Below are 23,359 nucleotides of genomic sequence, written 5' to 3'. Positions count from 1 at the left end.
TCCACCCTGGATTGCTCCAGTGACTCATCCGCCGGGGAAAGACGACGTCTTGGCAGATGCTTTGAGCAAATTTACAATCAACTTCCTTGGAGAAAATGACAAGTCTGGCCTATAAGGGTAACGGTGCTGACATCATATCCAGTGCTTGCACATCTGTCAGGGACCCGGCTTCAGACTGCAGCCCATTCTGATTAACAAACTAGCACCAGAGAGAATCCATGTAGCACCAGTTAGAAACTGGCCAACTCCTAGACCTCAACATGGTAATTGTTAATAGGGAATTATCAGGTGGGGGGAGGTCTCACAGGGATCAATTCTCAGCCCAACACTCTCAACGATTTGGAAAAAAAAAATTAAATCTTTGGTGATGAAGTTTGCACATGACACAAGGCTGGTGGGGTGGGGGGAGGTCACTGCACTGTATCACTGAGTGAGTGGGACACAATCAAAGATGCAGTTCAATACAGCCAAATGCAAGGTCTTACCTCTAGGAACCCCGAGTGTCGGTCACAGTTATAGGATGCTGGACTATACCCTGGAAAGCAGCAACTGGAAAGGACTTAGGATGAATGGTGGAAACCAGCTGAACACATGCTCCCAGTGCAATGCTGTGGCTAAGAGCTAACATGATCCTTGGATGTACAAGTGGGGAAATACTGAGCAACAGTAGGGAGGTGATAGTTCCTCTGTCTACAGCACTGATGAGACTGTTATTAGACACTGTCCAGCCGTGGTGTCCACACTTCAAACCATCGGTTACAAATTGGAGAGCGTGCAGAGAAAAGGCACAAGAAAAATTCTGCCTTACAGTGAGAGACTGAAGAAGCTCCATCTATTTCGTTCATCAAAGAGAAGGTTAAGAAGAGACTTGATCCCTAAGATAGATTATTCATAGATTCCAAGACTATTGTGATCATCTTATCTGACCTCCTGGACAGCACGCGCCACAGCACATCACCCAGTAATTTTTGCATCAAGCCCATGTCTTCTGGTTGTGCTACGACATGTCTTTTAGGAAGATCTCCCGTTTTGATCTTAGGATTCCCAAGCAATGGAGAATCCCCCATCCCTAGGTAAATCGTCCAATGGTTAATTATCCTCACGTAAAAATCTGCACCTTATTTCTAGTTTGAATATATTTAGCTTCAGCTTCCTACCATTCAATCTTGTTAGGTCTTTTTCTGCTAGACTGAAGGGCCAACCCAGCTGCTATCAGAAACATCTTCCCCACGGAGCTACTTACAGACTGATCAAATCCCCCTTCAACCATCTCTTTAATAAGCCAAATACATTGAGCCTCTTCAGTCTCAGCGTCAGGCAAGTTTTCGAATCATTCTTGTGGCTCTTTCCAATTTGTCTACGTCCTCTTTGAAGTGTGAACACTAGAAATGGGCACCGTGTCCAGCAGTGGTCTCAGTAATGCTCTACCCAGAGGTTATAAATACCACCTCCTTACTCCCACTTGATATTCTTCAGTTTATCCATCCGGATTGCAAGGACCGCATTAGCCTGCACAGCCACTGCATCACACTCGGAGTTCATGTTTAGATGGTTCCACCATGACTCGTAAGCCTTTTTCACTGCTTTCCAAAGGACAACTCCCCATCCTGTAGGTGGGACCGGCTTTGTCGATTCTGAAGGTTTTTTGAAAGTCGGTCAGGGTGAAGCCCAGATGCTGTCAGTAACCCTGGTCAGGGCTTGGCCATTTTGACCTCAGCCATCCTTGATCTGATACTGGAGCTGAAAATCTTGCTTCCTCTGCCTACCCACGGGCTTTGTACCAGCGCCCAGCACCGTAATGTCTGGGCACAGCTCAGTGACCACAAAAGGTTCTTCTCTCTGCGCCCTCTATTTCAACCAGTCCAACAGCTGCTGACACTGGCTGGCTTGTGTCCTTTCCCCCTGGAGGAGAATATGTCAGCACATGTAGCTGGCAGGGTCTGAGCCACCGTGCGGTATTCTGCACACAGGGAGTTTAGGCTGATTCCTTTCTCTGGCTGCCACTCTGCCATTGCAGAGAAGTCTTTCTGATTTACAACCATTAGCTGCATTAGCAGATCCCCCCAGCTCTGCTCAATTCACAGAGGTTCTCTTCAGCCTAGCGGGAAGTGCAAAGAGGACAGAAGAAGCAAAACCTAACTGAACCTATTAAACTTTACAGAATGAATGTGAGTCAGGTCCCACAGATCAAATACTACACAGATCCCCTTCTGCTAAAAATTCCCCGACCAGCAAGATTAACTGCACTGTTTCACTTCTGCTGTGAAAGCAAGTGGATTAGTGCAGCTGAAGGGACTTCTCGCTTGGCATTAGCAGCTCTAATACATGCCTGTCCAAACTCTTATCCCCTTTGCTGGTAATACCCTTTTAATTAGTTTTAAAATCATGTTAATCCACAGAGTGTATCAAAGAACCTTTCTGCAAAGCAGATCGCTTGCATTGTGAGCTGGAAGTGACATTCAAACACCCAGGAGCGCCCCCGTTCCATGCCTCCTGCTCAGCAGCGTCTAAGAGAGGCAGAAGAGCCCCGTGGTGTCCACCCAGCCTCCAGCCTCCAGCTAGGGCAGCAGAAACCTCGCCACGTTCCTGAGCTGCTGGGTAGCGAGTGCTCCCCTGGGTAGTGTAGTGCAGGCTGAGGTGCACACAGACTTGTCCTGGCTCAGGCGAGGCCTTGTCTACACAGCAACTGAAACTGCAATAACTCCACAGGCTTCACCTCACACCTTTTGTTACTTCGGTGCCACTCCATGGCTATGTCCACACTGCGATTCCCCAGCCCTGGCCGAGCTTGTGGGAGTGTAAACAGAAGACCAGCAGCAGTGGAGGCCTAGCTCGGCCGTGCAGAGTACACACCCAGTGGGTGTGTGCTCATGCTGCTACCTGTGCTACTATGGCTATCCAGCGATTTCTACTGTACACGAGATGGGGCATCACAACTCTAGCTCGTCACATAGACATAGCCTGTGCGCAACTCAGAGGCCTTATCTACAGGAGAGCGGGGCAATGGTTTAACTTAACAGTTCTCTCATGGCCACGCTGGGGCTTGCCCTCATGCCAGCATTAGAGTGGTTTAAACTGACTCCTGATCTGATTTAAGATGAACCAAACCAAGCTTGGTTTAAAGTGAAATAAGAATGTCCACACAGCTGGTGGACAAGGCCTTGTTTGGGAACGGATGTGGCTAACATCAGTTTGCATAAGGGACTGGTGCATAGACTGTCTGGCCTAGTGTTCAACACAGCTCAGCTAGGATCTGCACCTCAGGGACTATAGTTGCTGAGCAGGAGTTGGAGGAATCACAAGAGCCAGGTTTAGTAAGCAAGAGTTGGGGTCACAGTCAGACTGGGGTCAGAGACCGAACGTCAGAGGTGGAACCAGGCTTGAATCAGGGTCAGGACAGGGTCAGAGACCGAACGTCAGAGGTAGAACCAGGCTGGAATCAGGGTCAGGACGGGATCAGAGACTGGAGGTCAGAGGTAGAACCAGGCCAGAGGCAGGGTCAGGGTCAGGCCAGGGTCAGAGACCAGAGGTCAGAGGTAGAACCAGGCCAGAGGCAGGGTTGGTTCAGAGACCAGAGGTAGAACCAGGCCAGAAGCAGGGTTGGTTCAGAGACCAGAGGTAGAACCAGGCCAGAAGCAGGGTTGGGGTCAGGCCAGGGTCAGAGGCTGGAGGTCAGAGGTAGAACCAGGCCGGAGTCAGGGTCGGGGTCAGAGACCGGAGGTCAGAGGTAGAACCAGGCCAGAGGCAGGAGACAGGAGTCAGGCCAGTCAGAGTCAGTCTGGGATCAGAGACCGGAGATCAGGCGACAAGCAAAGTCTGATGTTGCAGCAGGCCACAACCCTGTATGGTTGCCCGGGCAACCCCCGGGATTAAACAGGGCACTTGGCCAACCAGAGGACTGCAGGGTACTGTTGCTCTGGCTCCCTTGGGTGGTACTTTCTGTGGCACCTACTCACCACAGTGCTCCCTGGCTGTGCCGCTGCATGGCCTCTTGGTGGCACTGTGGGAACGTCTGCAGCCCCAGCATCTAGTGCACAGAGCCGTACAGCTGTCCGGTACCCTGTGTCTGTCCGAACGAGCGCTGGCTGCTTTCCTCCCGCAATACGTGTCTCTGTGCCAACCTGCACCCCAATCATTCAGGGGGGTTCAGTCACACGTTTTGTTACTGCAGTGAAAGTCTGAATAGAGACCAGCCCCCAGGTGCTGCTCAAGGCCCCCCCTCCAGGCCCCGTCAGCTCTCATGCTGTACATGGAAGGGTGTCTGCACCCTCCCTTCTCACAGGGTGAACGGGTGCCAAGGCAGTGACTCCAACCCCCGTCCATCTCTCTGGGCCCCTGCAGCGGTCCTGGTTTTCCAGGCCACACAGGGTTGGGGTTGCGCATGCACAGACAGAAAAACCCTTCAACCCCCAACCCCCTTTCCAGCTCCCTGGCTTGGTCAAAGCAGCAGCCCAACATTTCCCATCGAGGCTGTAAACGTGTCACTGACCAGCCTATTCCTCATTCCCTTCCATGGAGGGCCTCCAGGCAGCTCCTCAGCACAGAGGCGAACAGAACATACCGGAACTAGGAGAAACCCCAGTGCCAGGGTCCAGCACAAGAGAGGGGACTCAGGAGATGACAACTGCATCCTTGCAGCTGAGGCTCTGAAAGCACTTCCCAGAGATCCAGTGAGGTAGGACAGCAGCACTGGCTTGACTTGGCAGCACAGAGCCAATACCTAAAGTGCCTTCCCCAAGAATAGCTGACTCCCCAGAGCTCTGCTCTAGCCACTGCACAGTCCTCCCTCCCCAAGCAGCAGCAGAGGTTTTGGTTTCTAGGGTTTCTGGTACAGGTGACATCAGATCAGATGGACCCAGAAGGGACAGATGGATGAAGAGGCCCATACAGAAACCAGCAATGCTGGCAGTCAGACAGAGAGGAAATAATAAGCAGCAGGAGACAAAAAAGAGAAAGGAGAAAAGGCAAAGCTCCCCAGAGATGCCTCCCCTGCGGGAGTGAGAGGGGAGGCAGAGAGCATGGCAAATGCAGGAGAATCCTGGTCCTGAATGGGCACAATGGAAGCAGCAGCAGGGAGAGGACGCTCGGGAAGGAGGCAGCACAGGTTGTACTTTTCAAGGCAACTGTTAGATGCATCCAGCTAAGCAGCCTGGCCTCCCCAGAGCCTGCCAACACTGAGCCAGAGCCTATCCAAAGCACCTTGTCGAGGGCGTGTAATTACCACGCTGGATGGGCAGCGCAGGAGACCTTGGTCGTCCATGGAACAGATACAACATGGACGGCAGCAGGGCGGCCTCCCCTCGTACCCTCCCGATGCCACTCACCCCGACTCACCTCCAGAGCGAGCCAGGTCGCTCCTTAGCCTCTCCGCAGTCCACACTAGCCCAGTGGCGATCAGGCCACCTGCAATGGAGCCCTTCCCACTGCACAGAGACCCCCAGCTCGTGTCACACAGGTCTCCAGCCACCATCAGCTTTTGGTCACTCCTGACAGGTTAGAACTGGCCCAGTTAACTTGCAGCCCGCAGCTGGGATGGGCCCTTTGGCCTATAAGGTCATTTAAACAAAAGGGGATTGAACAGCCTGGCTTGAGCATCCGATGAGTGAGGATGCAATGCCACAGCAGGGTGGTGTCTGTCTGGGAGCGCGGGGCTCTGCTCACCTGTGCAGGGAGAGGCTCGCGCAGCAAGCCGGCCATCGGAGCTCACGCTCTGGGCATGCTCCAGAGGCTGCAACAGGGAGAGAATTATTTGCTGGTTCCATCGCCACCTCCTTACACCCAGAGACGGTGGCGCATTCCTCTCCCTCCCAGGGAGGGCCGGTGTTTGCAGCTCCCCCCAGATGGATCAGCAGCAGCTTTTTAAGGATGACTCTGGCTGCGCTCTCTGCCCAGAGTTCTTACCACGCTAGCTCCCTTTGTATTATCATTTCATTCCCCTGACAACTCCTCATTAAGTGTCATCTGCAAATTCAGCTAATGAGCTGTTTCTCCCTCTTCCCTGGCATCCAGTTAATTCTGTAATGCCGGGGAGCATTTTGTGCTGGATGCAGCAGCGTGTTAGCGATGAGGGTTGTAAATAAGGCAGCGGCTGGCCCCGGCCCCAGCACAGCTTCCTCCATCTAGGGTGGGTTGGGGCGGTGTCACCCAAGGCACTGATTTTTCTCTGTGCTCTCTCAAAGGCCATGGGAATTTCTTTCCTCAATCCCCTTTTCAGACCAGTGGGTAGAACAATCTCTGCCTATTTACTGGCCCTGTTAGTCAGAGAAATGTGTCGCACTGGGGGGCCCACAGTTCCTGGCGGGATTACCCAGTGATGATCACAATTCCTCGGTAGCTCTGGCTGCCTGGGCCATTTCTCCATCCCAGCACAGGTGCTGGTTTACACGTGGGAGCTCAGGCAGTGGAAGGAGCTGGTGATGCGCTCTCAGAGGAGCAACATCGGCAGCCAGGAAGCAGCATCTGTTCTCGACTGCACCACAAGAGGGGTCTTATTACTGCGCCTCCGGAACCTGAGCACTGTCCATCATTGCTGCTGTGCCCTCGGTGCCATCCGCCTTGGAGCCTTTTCCAACCGGGGCCCCTGTCCCACTGCTCACGGGTCCAGGGCAGCATGTGGCAGGGACTGAGGTCAGGCATCTCACAGGCTTCTGCTGGGGGCCCTTGGCTTGCAGGGCCACTGGGAGCTATCCTGGGGCAGTACCATTTTGGGCTCTGTCCCTCTGCAGATTTAGTTAGTTCCTCTGCCTAAGCAGGCAAGGGTAGGGCCAGGTACTGACGGCGACTGGGTGCCACGCAGGCGGGAGGTGGCAGAACCCAGATGAAATTCAATCCTAGAGAGCCTGAGGGGTGACTGGCCAGCCCACAGCTGAATGCAGACCTTGTATCTCTTGACTGGCATCTTGCATCTGTTACCCAACATTCCTTTTTCCCAGCTTCAAAGCACTGTTGGAGTCAGCTGCCGGGGCCCGTTAATACTCACTAAGGCTACTTGCCCTTCTAGGATTGCCGAGTGTCACTCGTAACACCCAATGCCATTAGCAGCTAGCTCTCCAACCCAATCGCTCCAACTCTCACATGACTTCACTGGCACTAGCGCAATCCCCTGCTGACTTGAACGGGGTTGTAGTAGGGTAAGGTGCCTCTCGAAATTGTTGGCTTCATGCAGTAAGATCACCAGGGGGACCTGGCACAAACCATGCTGATCTAGGAAGGTTGCCTCTCTTAGCATGCTGGACTTTTCTTCTTCTCCCTTGGCAGGAGCTTAGGCAGGAAGGTTGTGACAGCTACAGAGGCAGCCGTGGTGGTGACCCAAGGAATGGAAGAGACGAAGGTGGCCAGATGTGGAAGCTGCAGGATGCGCATTCTCCAGGAGCGGGTACCCAAAAAGAGCTTTGTTTGTATCGAGTGCTGAGAGAGCTGAGGGAAGAGGAGATCTGAAGTCTGGAGATGCAGGGTGGAACTATGTTGAGGTTCAAAGGGGATTTGAGCAGATGATGACGGGAAGGCGAGAGGAGGCTGAAGGGAAAAGTCAAGACTTGCAAATGCAGGCTGGACTGGAGAACTCTGAGGGGAGGCGGCTGGGTGAGGAAAGTGGCCAGTGGAAGCAGGTGACTATGAGAACCAGGCAGAGGAAAAGACCAGCTAGTGAAGGAGGAGGAGGGGTCAGGAACGGGTTTGCTGACTCAGAAAATGAAGATGGGGCACAGCAGGCAGGGAGTGAAGGCAGGAGGGCAAAGAAGAGACGAGCAGCTAGTCCTACAAGATGAGGGGAAGCGTCAATGGAGACAGCCAGAATTCAGAGCCCCAGGCGGATACAGGGCGACTCGCAGAAGATTTCAAGGGAGAAGACAAGACAAAAGGACGTGCAGCCAGAAAGAACAGGAAGAGGAAGGCTGAAGAACTGCACCGACACCAGGGAGTGGCAGGTCTGAGAAGAACAGACAAGCCTGGCACCAGAGCAAATCCGGAGAACAGAAGGGTGCGCTGTCTGCTGGGAGCTAAGAGGTAGGATGTGGACCTGAGGCTGAAGAGGATCTAATGGGAACAGGAAAGAAGCCACTGATTGTCCTTCACATAGGAAAATGACACAGCTAGAGTCTCGTTGGAATGCATCAGGGGAGACTCTGCCAAGCTGGGGAAGACGCTTAAGGAAATGGAGGCTCAGGTGATCTTCAGTGGGGCTCTGCCTGTCCCTTGAGGGGGCAAAGGTGAGATGAGATTGTGATGATCAGCAGATGGCTCAGGCAGTGGTGCTATAAGGAAGGCTTAGGGATGTTTGACCACTGGGAGGCATTCATGGACTGAGGACTGTTCCCATGGGATGGACTCCACCTGAGCAGGGAGGGAAATAGATTTCTGCGATGGAGGCTGGCACAACTGATTAAAAGAGCTTTAAACCAGGAAATCAGTGGTGGCAGTTCGGAGGTGCTCAGATAGTCTCCACACCTGATTCGAATGCTGAGTGGGAGGAAAATCAAGTAAAAGAGGATACAGCAGTGGAGAAAGGAACACGGGTAGGAGAATGGACAACCAGAGGAAGGATAGTGCCAATACCAATCACACTAACAGTCAGGTAGGTGATGCTGACAATGGAATGACTGCACATCATTGGGCGAGGAATCTGGGCGAAGCCGAGCAGAAACAACTAAGACGTTTGTACACCAATGCAAAGAGCCTGGGGAACAAAATGGAGGAACTAGAACCACTGGTGCAGGAAGTGAAGCCAGATGCTATAGGGATAATGGAAACATAGTGGAATAGTAAACATGACAGGAGTACAGGAAAGACAGACGTAAAGGCACAGGTGGTGGAGTAGCATTGTATATTAATGACAAGCTAGACAAGGTGTGGGGGGATAGCTCAGTGGTTTGCGCATTGGCCTGCTAAACCCAAGGTTGTGAGTTCAATACTTGAGGGGGCCATTTAGGAATCTGGGGCAAAAATCTGTCTGGGGATTGGCCCTGCTTTGAGCAGGGGGTGGGACTAGATACCTCCTGAGGTCCCTTCCAGCCCTGATATTCTATGAATCCATGTAAAGAAACTAGAAATGATAGAATGGATCAAACAGAATCTCTTGGGGCCAAAATCAGTTTGAAGGAGAAAGGTAACAGAGGCTCCACTGGGATAGTGCTGGAGTCTGCAACACACCCCAGGATCCAATAGAGACCACTAACATTGTAATTCAATAAATACTACTGGGAATTGTGTGATTATGGGAGATTTTAATTTCCCAGATATTGATTGGAGGACAAGTGCAAATAACAAAGGCAGGGCCCAGACATTCCTGGACATAATCACGGACAGGTTTCTCCAACAAGCAGCAATGCCATTTTAGGCTGAGTATCGGCAGGCAGTGAGGACCTCACAGAAGAGCTGCTCCTAGAGGACAGCCTTGGTTCCAGTGATCAGTCCCTGGCTTGCCAACAGCTACAGTTTGGGCAGGGGGAGCACAGGGCCGTGCTCGGGACCCAACATAGCAGCATGTGAGAATAAATACAGCTCCTACCGAGCGGTGTCCAGCTGGGTCGGGCTGCACATGGGGAACTGCTCAGCTCTGCGGCTCTGGCATAGTGAGGGCAAGGCTGGGGAATGCAGTGAAAGGGAACCTGCAGAGTGGGGAGGGCTCATGGCCCACGGGGCACTTAGAGGAACAAAGGCGACCGGGGCAGGAGAGCCCTACAGAGGTCACATGCAGTTAGCCACCCAGGGGATTCCAGCCTTCGCCAGCCTTGCCTGCCCCTCTCAGCCCCTGGCCAAGCCCAGCCCTGCAAGGAGCTCTCCTGTCACACCAGCAGAGTGCTAGCGGAGCAGCCTAGCCGTCTCAGCTCCTCCTCACCCCCAGCCACCAGCCCCCTGCCCGGTTCTGCTCAGGTAGTGCCTGTGGCAGGGGCGGTGCTCTCAAGTCTCCTGGAAGGCTCGGTAGCGATTTATAGCAACGCCAACAACCTCCAATACCTCCCGAGACGAGTCTCAGACAGCCCAAGGCGAGTATTTGCACCGAGACCAGGACAAAACCCTGGATGCTGAACTGACTGGAGGGGCCAGGACTGGAGAGGCTGTCTGGCCCCCCGGTGCCCCATACTTCCTACAGCTCCGGCCTGGATCCTGGAGGGCAAGTGGGGTAGGCACGACCAGCCCTCCCTTCTGGAGCAGCATTAATACCCAGGCTTCCTCCGCTAATCCAGCTTTAAACCCTAATGCCTGCAGCACAAAGAGCTCTCTGGCCTCCTCGCCCCACCCTGCTTCCATGGCAGCCACAGCTTCCATCCGAGACTGCTGCTCGGGATGGCGGCAGGATCACGGGGCCCCTGTGCACTCTGGGAAGGGAGGATCCCTCTCACACACCCAGAAGGGGAGGGGGCAGGATGACACATGCCTCCTGGGTCTGTGCACGTGTGACACAGCGAAAGGAGAGAGATCCCTGCTCCCTGTGAGAAAGAAGAGGTGGTAGGAGGGATCTCCCACCTCACAGAAGGCAGCAGGATCATCCACACCAACAAAAAGGGGAGGCTGGCACTGGAGATCACACCCACGCACAGGCTGTAGGGAGGAAATAAAATCACCTCCACCAGGCTGGCCTCTCTCCCTCTCACACACAGCATTGCTCCCCAGTTCTCTTCCTGCTCCTCACGCAGGCTGCAGCGAGGAGTTCCTAAGACAGACCGGGCAGGTGGGCTGAGCACGGTGTGGTTCTCTTGGGATGAGACTCAGCCCCATGGCAGTTGCATTCAGTGAGCCTTTATCAGCGTGCCAGGCTGTGCGAGGGAGGAGCAGACCCGGGGCTGCCTGCCGGAGGACAGGGCTATACGCTGTGTTTGGGGTTCGAACCCCTGGCTCCGGTGGTCATTACCAGCCATTCCCGAGCCGGTGACAGGTTACCCTAACCACTCAGCACCACCGGAGACCCAAGGGAGCTTTCTCCTCCCCAGAACCACAGCGTTCCCCTGGTGTTTGAGCACCAATCATTACATCCTGCCTCCCTAGAACATCCCCTGCAGTCCAGCTCCTTCCCTCCTCGTGTCCCTGCCGGTTGTGCAGAGCCGTTTGCAGGGCACAGCGCAGCTGCAGGAAAGGAGGGAGCTCCTAGGGCTCGGGAGGCCCAGTATAATGCATTGGACAGCCCCAGATGGAAGGCCCCAAAGCAGGACCGAGCCGAGGTGTTCAGGCAGGCCAGGTGCTTCCCGCCCAGCTCTGCTGCCCTCCAGACGCTATCCAGGTAGCTGCAGAGCAGAGCCTCTTGGGTCCAGGGCCAAGCGTCAGCATCATCACAGGCGTCCCACACGGACAGAGGGGTCCATTGCTGTGCCAGAGCCAGATACGTGTGGCAGAGGCCATGCTGGGGTGGGAGTGGAGGCGTCACTCTCCAGGGCCCAGCGGGGGACCGAGAGGCAACGGGCACACTAGCTAGTTTTGGCTGGGCCTGTGACAGCCCTGGGGAGCGCTGGCAGCATGCCGCAGTCTTTCCCTGGTGCGGGGTGCGGCAGAAGGCAGGGAGGAGCCCAGCCAGGGCTGCAGAATGCAGGGGAACAGCTACCTGGAGTCCGAGGTTTCTGCCTGCGGAACCGTGAGCACTGGCAGCCAGGCATCCCTCTCTACGCCTGGAGCCGAGAGAGCCCCTCTGCTCAGATCCAGCCCCTTAGGGCCTCCTTCCCGGGGGCTGCTGTTTCCACCAGCCCAAGGAACGCCCGCACAGGGCTGCCTCCCACCTTCCAAGGGACAGGAGCGGATGCTCGAGCAAGGGTGATGGGGAAAGGACCGGTTCCAGCCCCGCATCACAGGCCTGGCCACCACTGACCTCTGGGAGAGCTGGTCCCACTGGCACCAGGGCTCACCCTGCTCCCGGGGACTCGACAGTGGCGCTAACAGAGCAGAGAGGGGAACGAGGGCAGAAAACGCCCGTGGCACCAGCCTGCCCACCCCAAGCGCTGCACTGGGGCAGCGGCTCACCTGAATCTTCACAGCGATGAGCACCGAGCTCAGCTCCTTGTCCAGCTCCCTCAGCACAGTGAGCTTCTTCAGGCGCAGGCTGCAGAGCCTGTAAGACAGAGAGAATGGGACACACTCAGGCACCACCATCCCCAGGGCCCTGCCGCATGGTCCGAGGCGTCCGGACGGGAGCGGGGATGGCGCCCAGCCGCAGCCGCCTCTCCCCGCCACAGGCACACTCAGCTGAGGAGCGGGGGGATTCACGCCCCCCCCCGGAAAGCGGATCAGAGCAGAAAGGGAAGGAGGAACATTAACAGCTAAAGTAGGATTAAGGGATTACGGTGTGGCAGGAAGTCACAGGCCGCGTGGTGGAGAGATCCTTCCCCAGCAGGGCTGCTGCCAGCCCTCTGAAAAGCTACCTTGGTTGCCAGGCCTGTTTATTTATAAACTAAAGCACTTAAATCCACTCTGATCTGGGACTTAACAAGACAAATATTCCCATTCAGACATCACGCCTCTGCTTGCTCCCTGGGGCAGCTTCATGCTCCCAGGCCTGGCTGAGCCAGGAGCACGGGGACCCCAGCCCGACGCTCCCTGGGGCCAGAGCAGGCTGCCCTGAGCCCACCCTCCATCCCGGCGTGCTGTGTGCCCGCCACGGGAGGGAGGAGGCTGGGCAGAAAGTGGCACTGCCTATTCCCCCAGGCCCAGCCCCTGAACCAACCCACAGGTTCTGCCAAGGAGAGGAGTCGCATGAGCTGTTTAACAGCTTGCCTGCAAACCACCACCCACTGCCTGCGCTCGGCTGGCCTGGAGCAGAGAGCGGCGGGGCTGGGTGGAAGAGCAGGGGGAGCCAGGCAGGGAACCGAGGAGTGGCTACAGGCTGGAAGGAGGGTGCATGAAGAGCTGGGGAATGGACAGCAGGCGGTGCTGCAGGGCAGGTCTAAGTGCCCTTGACACAGCTACGCTGGGGTCCCACAGCTGGAAGGGCTGGAGCTCCCAGACGAGGCTTCCCAGCCTTGCACTGCTCCAGAGCACTGCGAACTCAGCCTGCTGGGCTGTCGTGTGCTCGGATACCGGGCATCCAACAGGGCCAGAAGGTGATGAGCTTGTCGCTCCCCAGAAGATGTGGAGGGCTCTGCCCAAAAGCACCAACGGGAACCTGAAATCCCTGATTGCTAGGAGACCCCTCTCCCTGTGGCCAGTGCCAGGTGCCCCAGAGGGGATGAACAGAACAGGGAATCACCAAGTGATCCATCCCCCGTCGCCCATTCCCAGCTTCTGGCAAACAGAGGCCAGGGACACCCTCCCTGCCCATCCTGGCTAATAGCCATTGATGGACCTGTCCTCCATGAACTTATCTAGTTCTTTTTTGAACCCTGGCCATTTTGGAAAAGGCGGCGCAGGCTCTAAATACTAGGAGGTTCTTTCGGCATCTCTTGCCTTTCTCCCAGATCTGTACATTCTGTGCGCTTCACATTTTAGTGGCAGACTCACTGCCCTGGCATGTACTTCACAGGCTTCCTCAGCAGGCTGACCCAGATAGCTAGAGGCCAGTGAGCCTGCCATCAATGCTCAGCAAAATAATGGAAAAGCTAATCTAGGATTCAGTCAATAATTAATGCCAGTCCACACGGTTTTATGAAAATAGTTATCGGCAAACAACCCTGATTTCATTCTTTGATGCGATGACAAGGCAGTTGCACATATGTAATATACAGAGACCTTGGTAAGACCTTCGACTTAGCACCATCCAACGCTCCATCAAAAAAACGAGCATTATACAATACTAGTGAAGCCCCATTAAATGGCAGATCCCCAAAGCAGTTCTCCTTACATGAGACTGTTTCCTGGTGGGTTCAGCAGGGATCAGCACTAGACCTGGTGCTCCCCAATATTTTTATCAATAATCTGGAAGCCAATATAAAAATCACTGCTGATGAAATTTGCAGATGACACATTGGCAGAGTGGTCAAAATTGATGAGAACAAGGCTCAGTCATACAGCGTGATCTGGATCGCCTGGTAAGCCGGGCCCATGCCAACAAAATGTGATTTAATGTAGTCAGATGCAAAGTTACACATCTGGAAACAAGGAACGTAGGCCGGCCCTGCAAGGCAGGACTGGCCCTTGGTTTGCAGTGACTCCGAAAAGGAGCTGGGATCTCACTGTGGACAGACAACTCAACATGAGCTCCCAGTGCGATGCTGTGGCGAAAGGGGCTGATGCGATCCTTGGATGAACAAACGGGAGGAGTGAGTGGGATACAGAGGTGATTTTTACCTCTGTATGCGGCACTGGGGAGGCAGATACTGGAATACTGTGTCCGGTTTTGGGGTCCAGGTTTTTTATGTAGAAAAATTGGAGAGGGTGCCGGAAAGCACTACCGGAATAGCTCAAGGGCTGGAGAAACACCTTCTCGTGAGAGACGGAAAGAGCGCAGTTTGGTTTATTAGAAGGATTGAGAGGAGACTTGATTACAGTGAAGGAGAAAATGCCAGGTGCTGAAGGGCTCTTTAGTCTAGCCCTGACAGGCACAACAAGAACCAGTGGCTGGAAGCTGAAGCCAGACGAATTCCAGTTAGAAATCAGGCCCCGATGTTTAACAGTGACCAACCCCCGGAACAAACTCCCAAGGGCTAGTGGATTCTCCATCTCTGGGGATCTTCAGAGCCAGACTGGAGCCTTTCTGGAAGATGCTTTAGCCAATAAAGGGGTACGTGGGTGACGTTATCTGGCCTGCATTATACACAAGGTCAGGCTAGATGATCTAATGGTCCCTTCTGGCTTTACAATTAAATCTATGAAGCACAGACATCTGAGCACTCCTGGCTAGGAAATCTCGCAGCTACAGAAACCTCTCTCTTCCCTGCCCCGTGGGATTTTGGAGAGTGCCGTAGAAAACATCTCTCCATTTGCCTTCCCCCTTTTTCATGCTGATTAGAGGCCTGACCTCCCTTCTCCCCCATTCTATTTCCCGTTTGTGCTCATTCGCTCTGCGAAGCTCCTGCCCAGGGACTCTCCCCATGCTGCGCTGTCCCTCAGGAAGGCAGGATGCTCTGTTTTCGGGGTCTGGGTTCATGCCTGGGTGGGGAAGAAGGTTGGGTGTATTGTGGGTTGGGATATTAATGCACAGCCCTGGCAGTGGGACTGTAGCCTGTTGTATCCTAGGGGCTCCAGTCTGCCTCGTGTGATTTTCTCTGCAAACCCCAAGGCTGCTTGGTGCTCATGGGACACGTATCACCGGCAGGTTAGCAACTTGTCCCTCTTCATAGTTATGGCTTTATTTTACCAAAGATTTACACTGGACTTCCCAGGCAGTAACTGCCAGGCTCTCGGGGTTTCGGTATCACATTCATTGTCTGGGGACGGGACGCCTGCCTGCGGGGGCGGCCCCTCTGAACACCTTGCCTTCCGCATTAGCGCTTTGCACAAGGTAACTGTCATTCCCCAGTGTTGCAAACCTCTCTTCTCCTTGCTAGACAGATTACAAACAGCAGTTCTCTAACTCCCGCCTCTTTACTACTTCCCCTGCTCCTGCTAGTACTTTCACTCTAGTTCTTCAGCCAGGATCAGCTCTGAGGCTGGTCTCCCCCGGACTGACCCAAATGACAGAGCCCAGCGCCCCGGAGCCGAGGAACTCAAGATACCAGCGAGGACAACCGTGGAGCAGAACCCAGCAATGGCTGGCCCCTGCTCTGCGTAAGGAGAACACCCTGCCTCCATCAGCGTTTGGAAGTCGTGGAAATCCTCCTGTGGCCATGCAGAAGCCAGCCCTGAAATTGACGGAGCCCATGGGGCAGGCGAGTCAATCATCCGCCAGAGGGTTTCTTGCATCTTTCTCTGCAGTAGGCATGGCTGGTCCTGGCCAGTGTCAGAAACAGAGACGGGCCTAGATGGACCACTGCTCTGATCCCGTCTAGCAACTGCTGCGCCCCTGCGGCAGGAGTCCCGGCTAGGAGAGTGATTGTAATTGCTCCCCAGTGACGGGAGCCTTCTGGCTGATTTCTACAAGGCTTGACAGGGATTTCAATGAGTCCCGGCTGGCTGGAAAAGCCACGGCTCCGGCACAGAGTCAGAGTGCAAGGGAATCCCAGGGCTCGAGCTCTGCGGAGGAAAAGCAGCTCAGGCCCCTCTGTGCCCCTGGAGGGAAAGGGGAAAACACCTACTCGCTTGGGGGACAGCCTGCCATCGACAACTTACCAGGGACCCGGTGGATTCTCCATCACTGGTCACTTCTCAATCCAGATTGGCTCTCTCTAAAGGCTCTGCTCCGGGACGGGGGACAGGTCTCTGGCCTGTGCTCTCCAGGGCAGGGGGTCACAGGAGGTGATCCCAAGGGACCCTCCTGGCCTGGGACTCCAGAAGGCCCAGGCATCCTGGAGAGACTCCAGCTGGGGGGGGGGGCACACACAGGAGGGGACCCGGGCTGCCCTCTGAAAGGGTAGCACCCTGCTGTCAGGAAGGCAGAGCCAGTGATTCACAAGGGGGAGGGGCACCACCAACGAATTCCTCTGCAAGCGGGGGTCAGCGAGGGGCCAGGCAGCTGCCAGAGCCCTGGTACAGCAAAGGGCCAGACGGCCTGAGGGAGCACATCCGACTCCCTGCTTTCCTCCCCAGCACCAGCCTCGTGCTCTCCACCCCTGCACTGAGTGGGGCAGACCCTGCCCCTGCCGACCCCCTGGGCACTCAGCCCCTCGCTGCAGCACCGGGGCCTGAGGAGAGGGGAGCAGTGCACCTAAGCCTGTGGTTCGGCTGAGCAAGCAGAGCTGGCGTTCACTGTCCCAGTCCCCGCGCCTCCTTGCGGTGCCCACGGGAGCCCTGTGATTGGCGCCGACAGCAGCTGTCGCCAGCCAGACGCGCTCGGGGACTAGGGCTGCACTGCCGGCCACAGGGAAGTGGGCTCTGGCACACGGCGAGGGGGGCAGAGCAGAGGGCGTGGGGCTGGTCCCCAGTAAATCCAGGGCCAGGGCTAGGAAGAGAACCACACAGAGGCAGGGCTGCTGTTCCCATTTGTCCAGGGGAGCAGGGCTCAGAGCCGCTGGAATACACACCTGCTGGGAAGAACCAGGCTCCCCTAAAACGAGCTTGAGAGAGAGGCAGGAAGAGGCTGAGCCCACAGGGCTCCTAGGTCCCCACTGCGGCAGCCTCTTTGCCTTTGCCGGCTAGCTCCACGTCTGAGTTTGTATTCAGCCAGCCTCTGCCTGGCTGCCTCAGGCCGTCCAGCTCCTTCTGAGCATCTCCCAGCAGGGCTGACCCATGGCTGAAGCTGAAGAGCAAGAAGCAGCAGAGACCCGCTCATGAGCTGACCTGGAGTAACCCAGGCCTGGAAACCGAGCCTAGGCTGCATGCTGAATACACCCCCGTCTACCACAGCGCCAGGCAGCCAGGTCTAGGGCGAGCAGCCATCTGCCCTGCAGAACGGGGGGAGGAAGTGCAAAGAGAAGACTCGGAGCCATGCCCGCCCGCCGGCCCCCACCATTACTGGGTGGAGTCAGGGCCGAGAACAATCGACACAGCAGGAAAAGCTCCGGCACAGGGGGCTAAGGCCACTGCAGGGGTGTGAACTGCCAAGAGCAGGGGGAGGTGACGTTCAGCCCTGGGCGAGGGCCAGAACAGAGCTTCGGCAGCAACGCTGTGCTCTGAATCATGCCAGCCCGGAGAGCCCACGGGGGAATTCCACCCAGAGCAAGGAAGTGACTCTGGGCTCGGCCAGACAAGGCGAAAAGGGGCATTTGTAACCTGTTAGCTAACACATGTTCTAAAACCCGCATGGACACGTGTCAGCCAGCTGGGTGTTAAAATACAACTTGCCTGCCTGCAGTGGGGTTTAAAACGTGCTAGACAGACTGCGTTAGTGTGACAGGACGCCCCCCTGCCGTCACACCCGCACCCCACTGCCACCATCTCTGTACCAATACGCCGGGGAGCTGAGCCCTCACTGGGCAAGAACGTCCCGGGGACATTCTGCGTGAAGCTCTGAGCATTAGCTGAACTCACACCTGAAGGGCATTTGCCAGGCTCGTCTGGGGAGGGGCTAAACCCACTCCCCAAAGACAAGTTGTCGCCCCAGCCAGGCAGCCGCCGTCACAGCGGCTGGGCCAGGGCCTACTAAGGGGCCATTCTGGGGCCAGGACGGGGCAGGAACAAACGGATCTGACCTTAGCAAACAGCAGCATGGAACCCCCACCCCACACCCACCTCCTCGTCTCCTGGCTCTCGGGGGGAAAGACCTTTATCGAGGGGTCACCCTCAGGACACTGCATTTCAAAGGGGGGCTGAACTCTCAAAGTGAGGGGGCAACCCCCCCCCGGTTCTCTCTCCCCACCCATCTCTCTCCTGTTCACCCAAGACCAGGCAAGAAACGGCCGTGGGGCTTTGGGGGCAGATCCTGGCTGGAGGGTTTGGTCAGCAGCGTTACTGGACACGTGCTCAGGGACTGCAGCTCGAGCCAGGCCCAGCTTGGGAAGTTCAGCCCTGGGAAGCGATTTATCTTTATTGCTCTTGGAACCATTTCTGACTTTAGTGCCTCTTTCCTTGTACCCCCTGAACAGCTCTCGCCTTGCAATTAAATACACTCGTTTTATTCTTCAATTAGTGTTGTGATCTGGGCGGGTAATTCCAGCTGCTGTGCACCGATCCCCTGAGAGGGGCAACAGACCCAACCCAGCTGGGCTGCCCAGGAGAGGGCTGGAGACGCAGAACACACGTATTAGGGGGGCATTGGGACTGGGTGTGTGCTGGGGTCGCCCTGGGAGCAGTAACCCAGGCTGGCAGGAGGCAGAGTGCAGCTGGTGTTTGGGCTCAGAGCGGGCTGTGGCTGCACGCAGACACCCAGGGTGTGGCCTGCAGCAGCAAAGCACTGAATGGCATCTCAAGTTGCAGGGCAGGTGGATAACAACCCCTCCCTCCCCTGGCTTGCACCCCGCTCTGTCACTTAGAGAACACGTTTCAAATCTCCACCGTTTCTGCCAGCCAAGATGGGGCCTAAGCGCCGGGGATGGCATAAGAAAAGGTACAAGCCACGGAGGTGATGCTGCACTCAGGGAGTATTAGCCAAAGCTTCACGCGTCAGGAGGCAGAGATCGCCCCTAGGACGCAATTACTGCTCCTAAGGGAGCTTTGCCCTCCCAGGGCCCTACACAGGCTAGGCAGAGAGCAGAGGACAATCACCGCTGAAAACAAAGGGTAGTGCACCCTGGAAGGAAAATCTGAACTGCTTATGCAGGTTCCTGGGCTCTAACTGAACTGGAGCCATTCCGGGAAAAGCTCTGAGCATCAGCGCAAGCCTCTCTGATATGCGCAGCAATGGTCAAAGGGGGGGAGGGAGCACATCACAGTGCATAATGAATGGGCTAGACAGTAATGCCGTTACATAAAGCAACGGAGCATCCTGGTCTGGAATACTGTGTGCAGCACTGCTCCCCCCACCTCCAACGGACCCAGCAGGAATCAGCCCACGGCTGTGGTAGGACTGGGCGCGCAGTGCGCAGGTTTGGGAGTGCACATTTTGCCCAAGGACAGAGCCCAGATTACAAAAACTTCCCTGGGCTCTACCATCAGCATTCTTAGCCGTACTCAGCTGCATCCGACTCATGCAAAGATAATGGACTAAAATCAAATCCGGCCAGGATCTGAGCCTATAGCTCACATCTAATTCTTAGAACACTGAGCCATCCCCTCTGGGCTCTATACAGCTGATCAGATGAGCAAACGCCTGTCATGATCTGGGCACTCAAATTACTTCTCAGAACAATGCCAGATGCTGCTTCCTCAGAGCAATAGAAGGCAGAATGGAGACCAATCAAAAGCCCATGCGATGACTGTCCCGCCCTTCCAGCCACTCCTGAATTGTCCCTGTCCCAAGGCAGATATCTGCAAGCACCCCCAGCTCCAGCATTCAGCTTGGGAAAGGTCCGGCCGTTAACTCTGCAGAGTTTCTGTAGGATTTCCCTGGCATTTTGCTAAGCAGCGTGTGGAGCCTAGGAAGTGACCTGACCTGACCCCCCTCTCCAGCTAGAAGCCTTGCTGCAGCCCCAACTTCAGTGCAGGGGGCAGACCAAACTTGAACGTCTCTCCTATCCAGATGGGGCAGCCACTGCCTTGTGCTACCAGCTCTGATCCACACAGGGGCTCGCTCTCAAAGTCATACTTACAAGTCACCCAGAAAACAAGCAGCTTTCTCACCCCGGCCTTTGCAAACATTTCTGCTGGCAGGCCGGCCGGCCGGCCCTTCGGCTGAGGGAAACGGCCCATTTCAACGTCTCTTAGCGCAGGCAGGACTTGCCAAGCACTGATGCTGCTCTGCACTAACAGCCCTCCGAGAAGGCTCTGCTCAAGAGGAAGGACAGCCTACCAGAGCCGGAATCGGACCTAGGAGGCCCCATTGCTCAGCAGGGGAAATCACAGCCTTGCACACACCAAGTTCTCCTCTGTGCTGCTCACACGTCTTTCCTAGAGAAGAGCCGCCCCACCCCACCCATCTCCAACGGCAGGCGCTCAGTCCCCAGGCCAGCACAGCCACACGCTGTCCCCATTCACAGCACACGCCGGCTCTCCCGCAGCTTTGTTTCTGGATCTGAACGAACAGGCCACGGTCCCTGGGGCCGAAATCCAGACGTCAGCGCTCGACTTTTGCTCAGTGCTCACTCAGGCAAAACTCCCACTGAAGTCTGGCATAACTGAAGGCCGAAGCAGAGCAAGATCTGTATTATTGGGGGAGATACAAGGGAAGGAAAGAACTCAGCCAGAGTCAGGTTCTGGGAAGAGGCGGGGGGGGGGGGGGGTCAGCAAGGCTGGCAGTTAGGAAAAAAAAATCCTTTTATGTGCAAACTCAGCCAATCTGATCTGAGGTCGCTGAGACAATAAATCCAGCATCCCATCCAGTCACTTTTCTGGTCTCTTTCGAGATTAGCACAGAGCTGTGTCCACAATGGGACAGCCTGGCAACCTGGCTCCAGCGAACCGCCGTCCCAGAGCAGCTCTCCGGGGGGCAGAGCCGTGGGCACTCTTTGGAGGTTGAGCTGATCAGATCATCAGAAATCCTTACCAGGCTGCTATGCTTAGGAAAGGTTACAGAACTGGGCATGTCGAATCTTGAGAAAAGAAGGCTGAGGGGGGACCTGAGAACAGTCTTCATATACCTCAGGAGCTGTCACAGATTGGACAGGGATAATCGTCCTCCACGTGCACAGAATGAAGGACAAGAGGAAACGGGTTTGATCTGCATCAGAGCAGATTTAGGTCAGATATTAGGAAAAACTTTCGAAGTCTCCGGGCAGTTAAGCTCTGCAATAGGACTCCAAGGGAGGCTGTGGAATCCCCACCACTGGAGGGTTTTAAGAATGGTCTTGGTCTAGGGACGGGCTAAGTTTACTTGGTCCTGCCTCGGTGATGACCTCTCAAGGTCACTTCCAGCCCCACATTTCTAGGATATTCTGCTATTGCGGAAAACCAGGTATGCGATAAGCTCCACAGGCAGGGACAGTCTCAACGTTTGTGTGCACCACTCCTGGTCTCACTCACACTTTGTGGCAATGGGTTCCACAGGCTAGTTAAGGATGGGATACAAATATTTATTTTCACACTTTGGAGTTTGCTACCATTCAGCATTATCTAACATTTATATTGGAGTTGTGTCTATACTAGAAGAACTGCCCCAAATCTCTTACAGGCTAAAGGAGAAGACATTCGAGGCAGACGAGACAAACTGGCCAGAGACTGGATAACAAAAAGAATAGGACATGTGCTGCCTCGCTGACCTGTTATCCCTTACCTACCTAAGCTAGCTCCGTATAAGCCAGCTGTGAACAGACTGAAGTGTGCCCACACAGGGGCTTGCACTGGCTGAACTCAATTTAAAAACTGATTCTAGGTAAGCCAGTGCAGACCCGGCCTGAGACGGAGCGGGACTGCATGGAGGGAGAGCAGTCAGGTAGCGGTGGGTCACTGTCGTAAAGCGGGGAAATGCAGCTGTGTGAGAAGATGAGATCACCTGGTGGAACAGATACAAGGGAAAAGAGGAGGGGACAAAAGCCACGTGCCAGCCCCTAGAAAGTGCAAGAGACGAAGAAGAGCTGAAGAACCAGAAGGAGACGGTCAAAAGCCAAAGAAGGTCAAGACGTCAAGCAGGGGAACAGGACCAACAGTGTCAAGCCCATGAAGAGCTCGAAGATGACAAGGATGGAATGAAGATTCGGAAACGTGGCCAGGAAGAGGTCGCTGGGAACTCTGCCATGTTCCTGTCCCTGTACACTAGTGTCAACGTCAGACCCTGGTGCCTGACGTGCAGCTCCCCAAGTGCTGCAATGCACCCTCACATCTTTAACACGGAGGTGAGCCCCCCTAACAATGAGCTCCAGTCTGCATCTCCAGCCCAGCAGCCGCAGCAACGTCCCCTTCTGGCAGGAATGCCCAGCTTGCATGATTCCAGACTCACACAACCAGAGAGCAGGTTTCTAAGCTACCCACACTCCCTGAGCTGGCAGTGTCTTCGAGGAAAGGACGGTGCCACAAAATGCATACGATCAGAGCAGATGCAGTGACAGCAAGAAGCGTACGCTAGTGGCTAAGAGTAAGATCTGGGCTGCAGACAGCACATGGAGATGTACTGCACTATTTATTGTACAACTCCTGCAGCAACGCAGCCATGCCTGTCAAAAAAAATAGTCCCTTTCGTCAAGGTTTGAGAGCAGAGGAGAAGCATCTCTGGCTGCGACACAGAGGGGAGGCAGCTGTCTCAAGGGAGCAGCAGGACTTTCAGAGCTGGAGCTTTATCAGGAATGAAAGAGGGCAGTTTTCCCTCAGGGAGCCTCCCAGGTGAGGCGTGCAGACAATTACTGCCTGTGCTGCCTTGCTCATTTCACTGCAGAGTCTGACGAGCAGATTCAGCTGACTCAGCCTTTCTGAGGCATCAGTACAGCCTATTATCAATGATCAACAAAATCACTAATCTCTTCTGAGGCAACCAGAGTTCATGCTCAAAAAAGCATCAGATGGTTCCTCGTCAGCTTGCAAGACCCTCGGGGAGTTCTGTGAGCAACAGAAGGTCTAAGCAGATGATACTCAAAACATCCATAGTTTTTCTCTTACAGCAGTTATCCCAGGGCACTGGGACATCCTTTGCAAGGCACAAATCCTGGATACCCAGCAAGTTAATTATGGTCCACGCCCCAGCCTCCAGCTTAGCCAGTGACGACACCAATATCCTGGCAACCTGCTGAGAGATCCCAGTCATCTTGCAATGGGACATCTTGGTTAAGACTTGGTCTCACCTTCTACCAGACGCACATCTTCACTGGCAACTGACAAGATTCCCAAAACCCAGGAGGTCACCGAAGTGTGCTGCCTTCTGCACCCATGTGATGCTACATTATCTGGCATGGCCCAGATCACCACTAACCCAAGCACAGACAGCAGCCTCCTCACTCTCCATTGT

At 55.1% G+C, this 23,359-nt stretch overlaps 1 protein-coding gene across 3 annotated transcripts in view; it reads right to left on the bottom strand.

The window, feature by feature from the left end:
* Positions 1-23,359, bottom strand: part of LOC120400515 (phosphofurin acidic cluster sorting protein 1-like) — a 107,399-nt gene that overhangs the window by 28,766 nt on the left and 55,274 nt on the right. For all 3 annotated transcript variants that reach the window (XM_039529162.1, XM_039529163.1, XM_039529164.1), the window contains exon 2: positions 11,947-12,034. In XM_039529162.1, the coding sequence (XP_039385096.1) occupies positions 11,947-12,034 (88 nt within the window). The remainder of the gene's footprint in view (positions 1-11,946; positions 12,035-23,359) is intronic.

Source organism: Mauremys reevesii, linkage group 3 (assembly GCF_016161935.1).
Source record: "Mauremys reevesii isolate NIE-2019 linkage group 3, ASM1616193v1, whole genome shotgun sequence".
NCBI classification, from domain to species: domain Eukaryota; kingdom Metazoa; phylum Chordata; order Testudines; family Geoemydidae; genus Mauremys; species Mauremys reevesii.
This window is presented reverse-complemented; position numbering and strand designations above follow the sequence as displayed.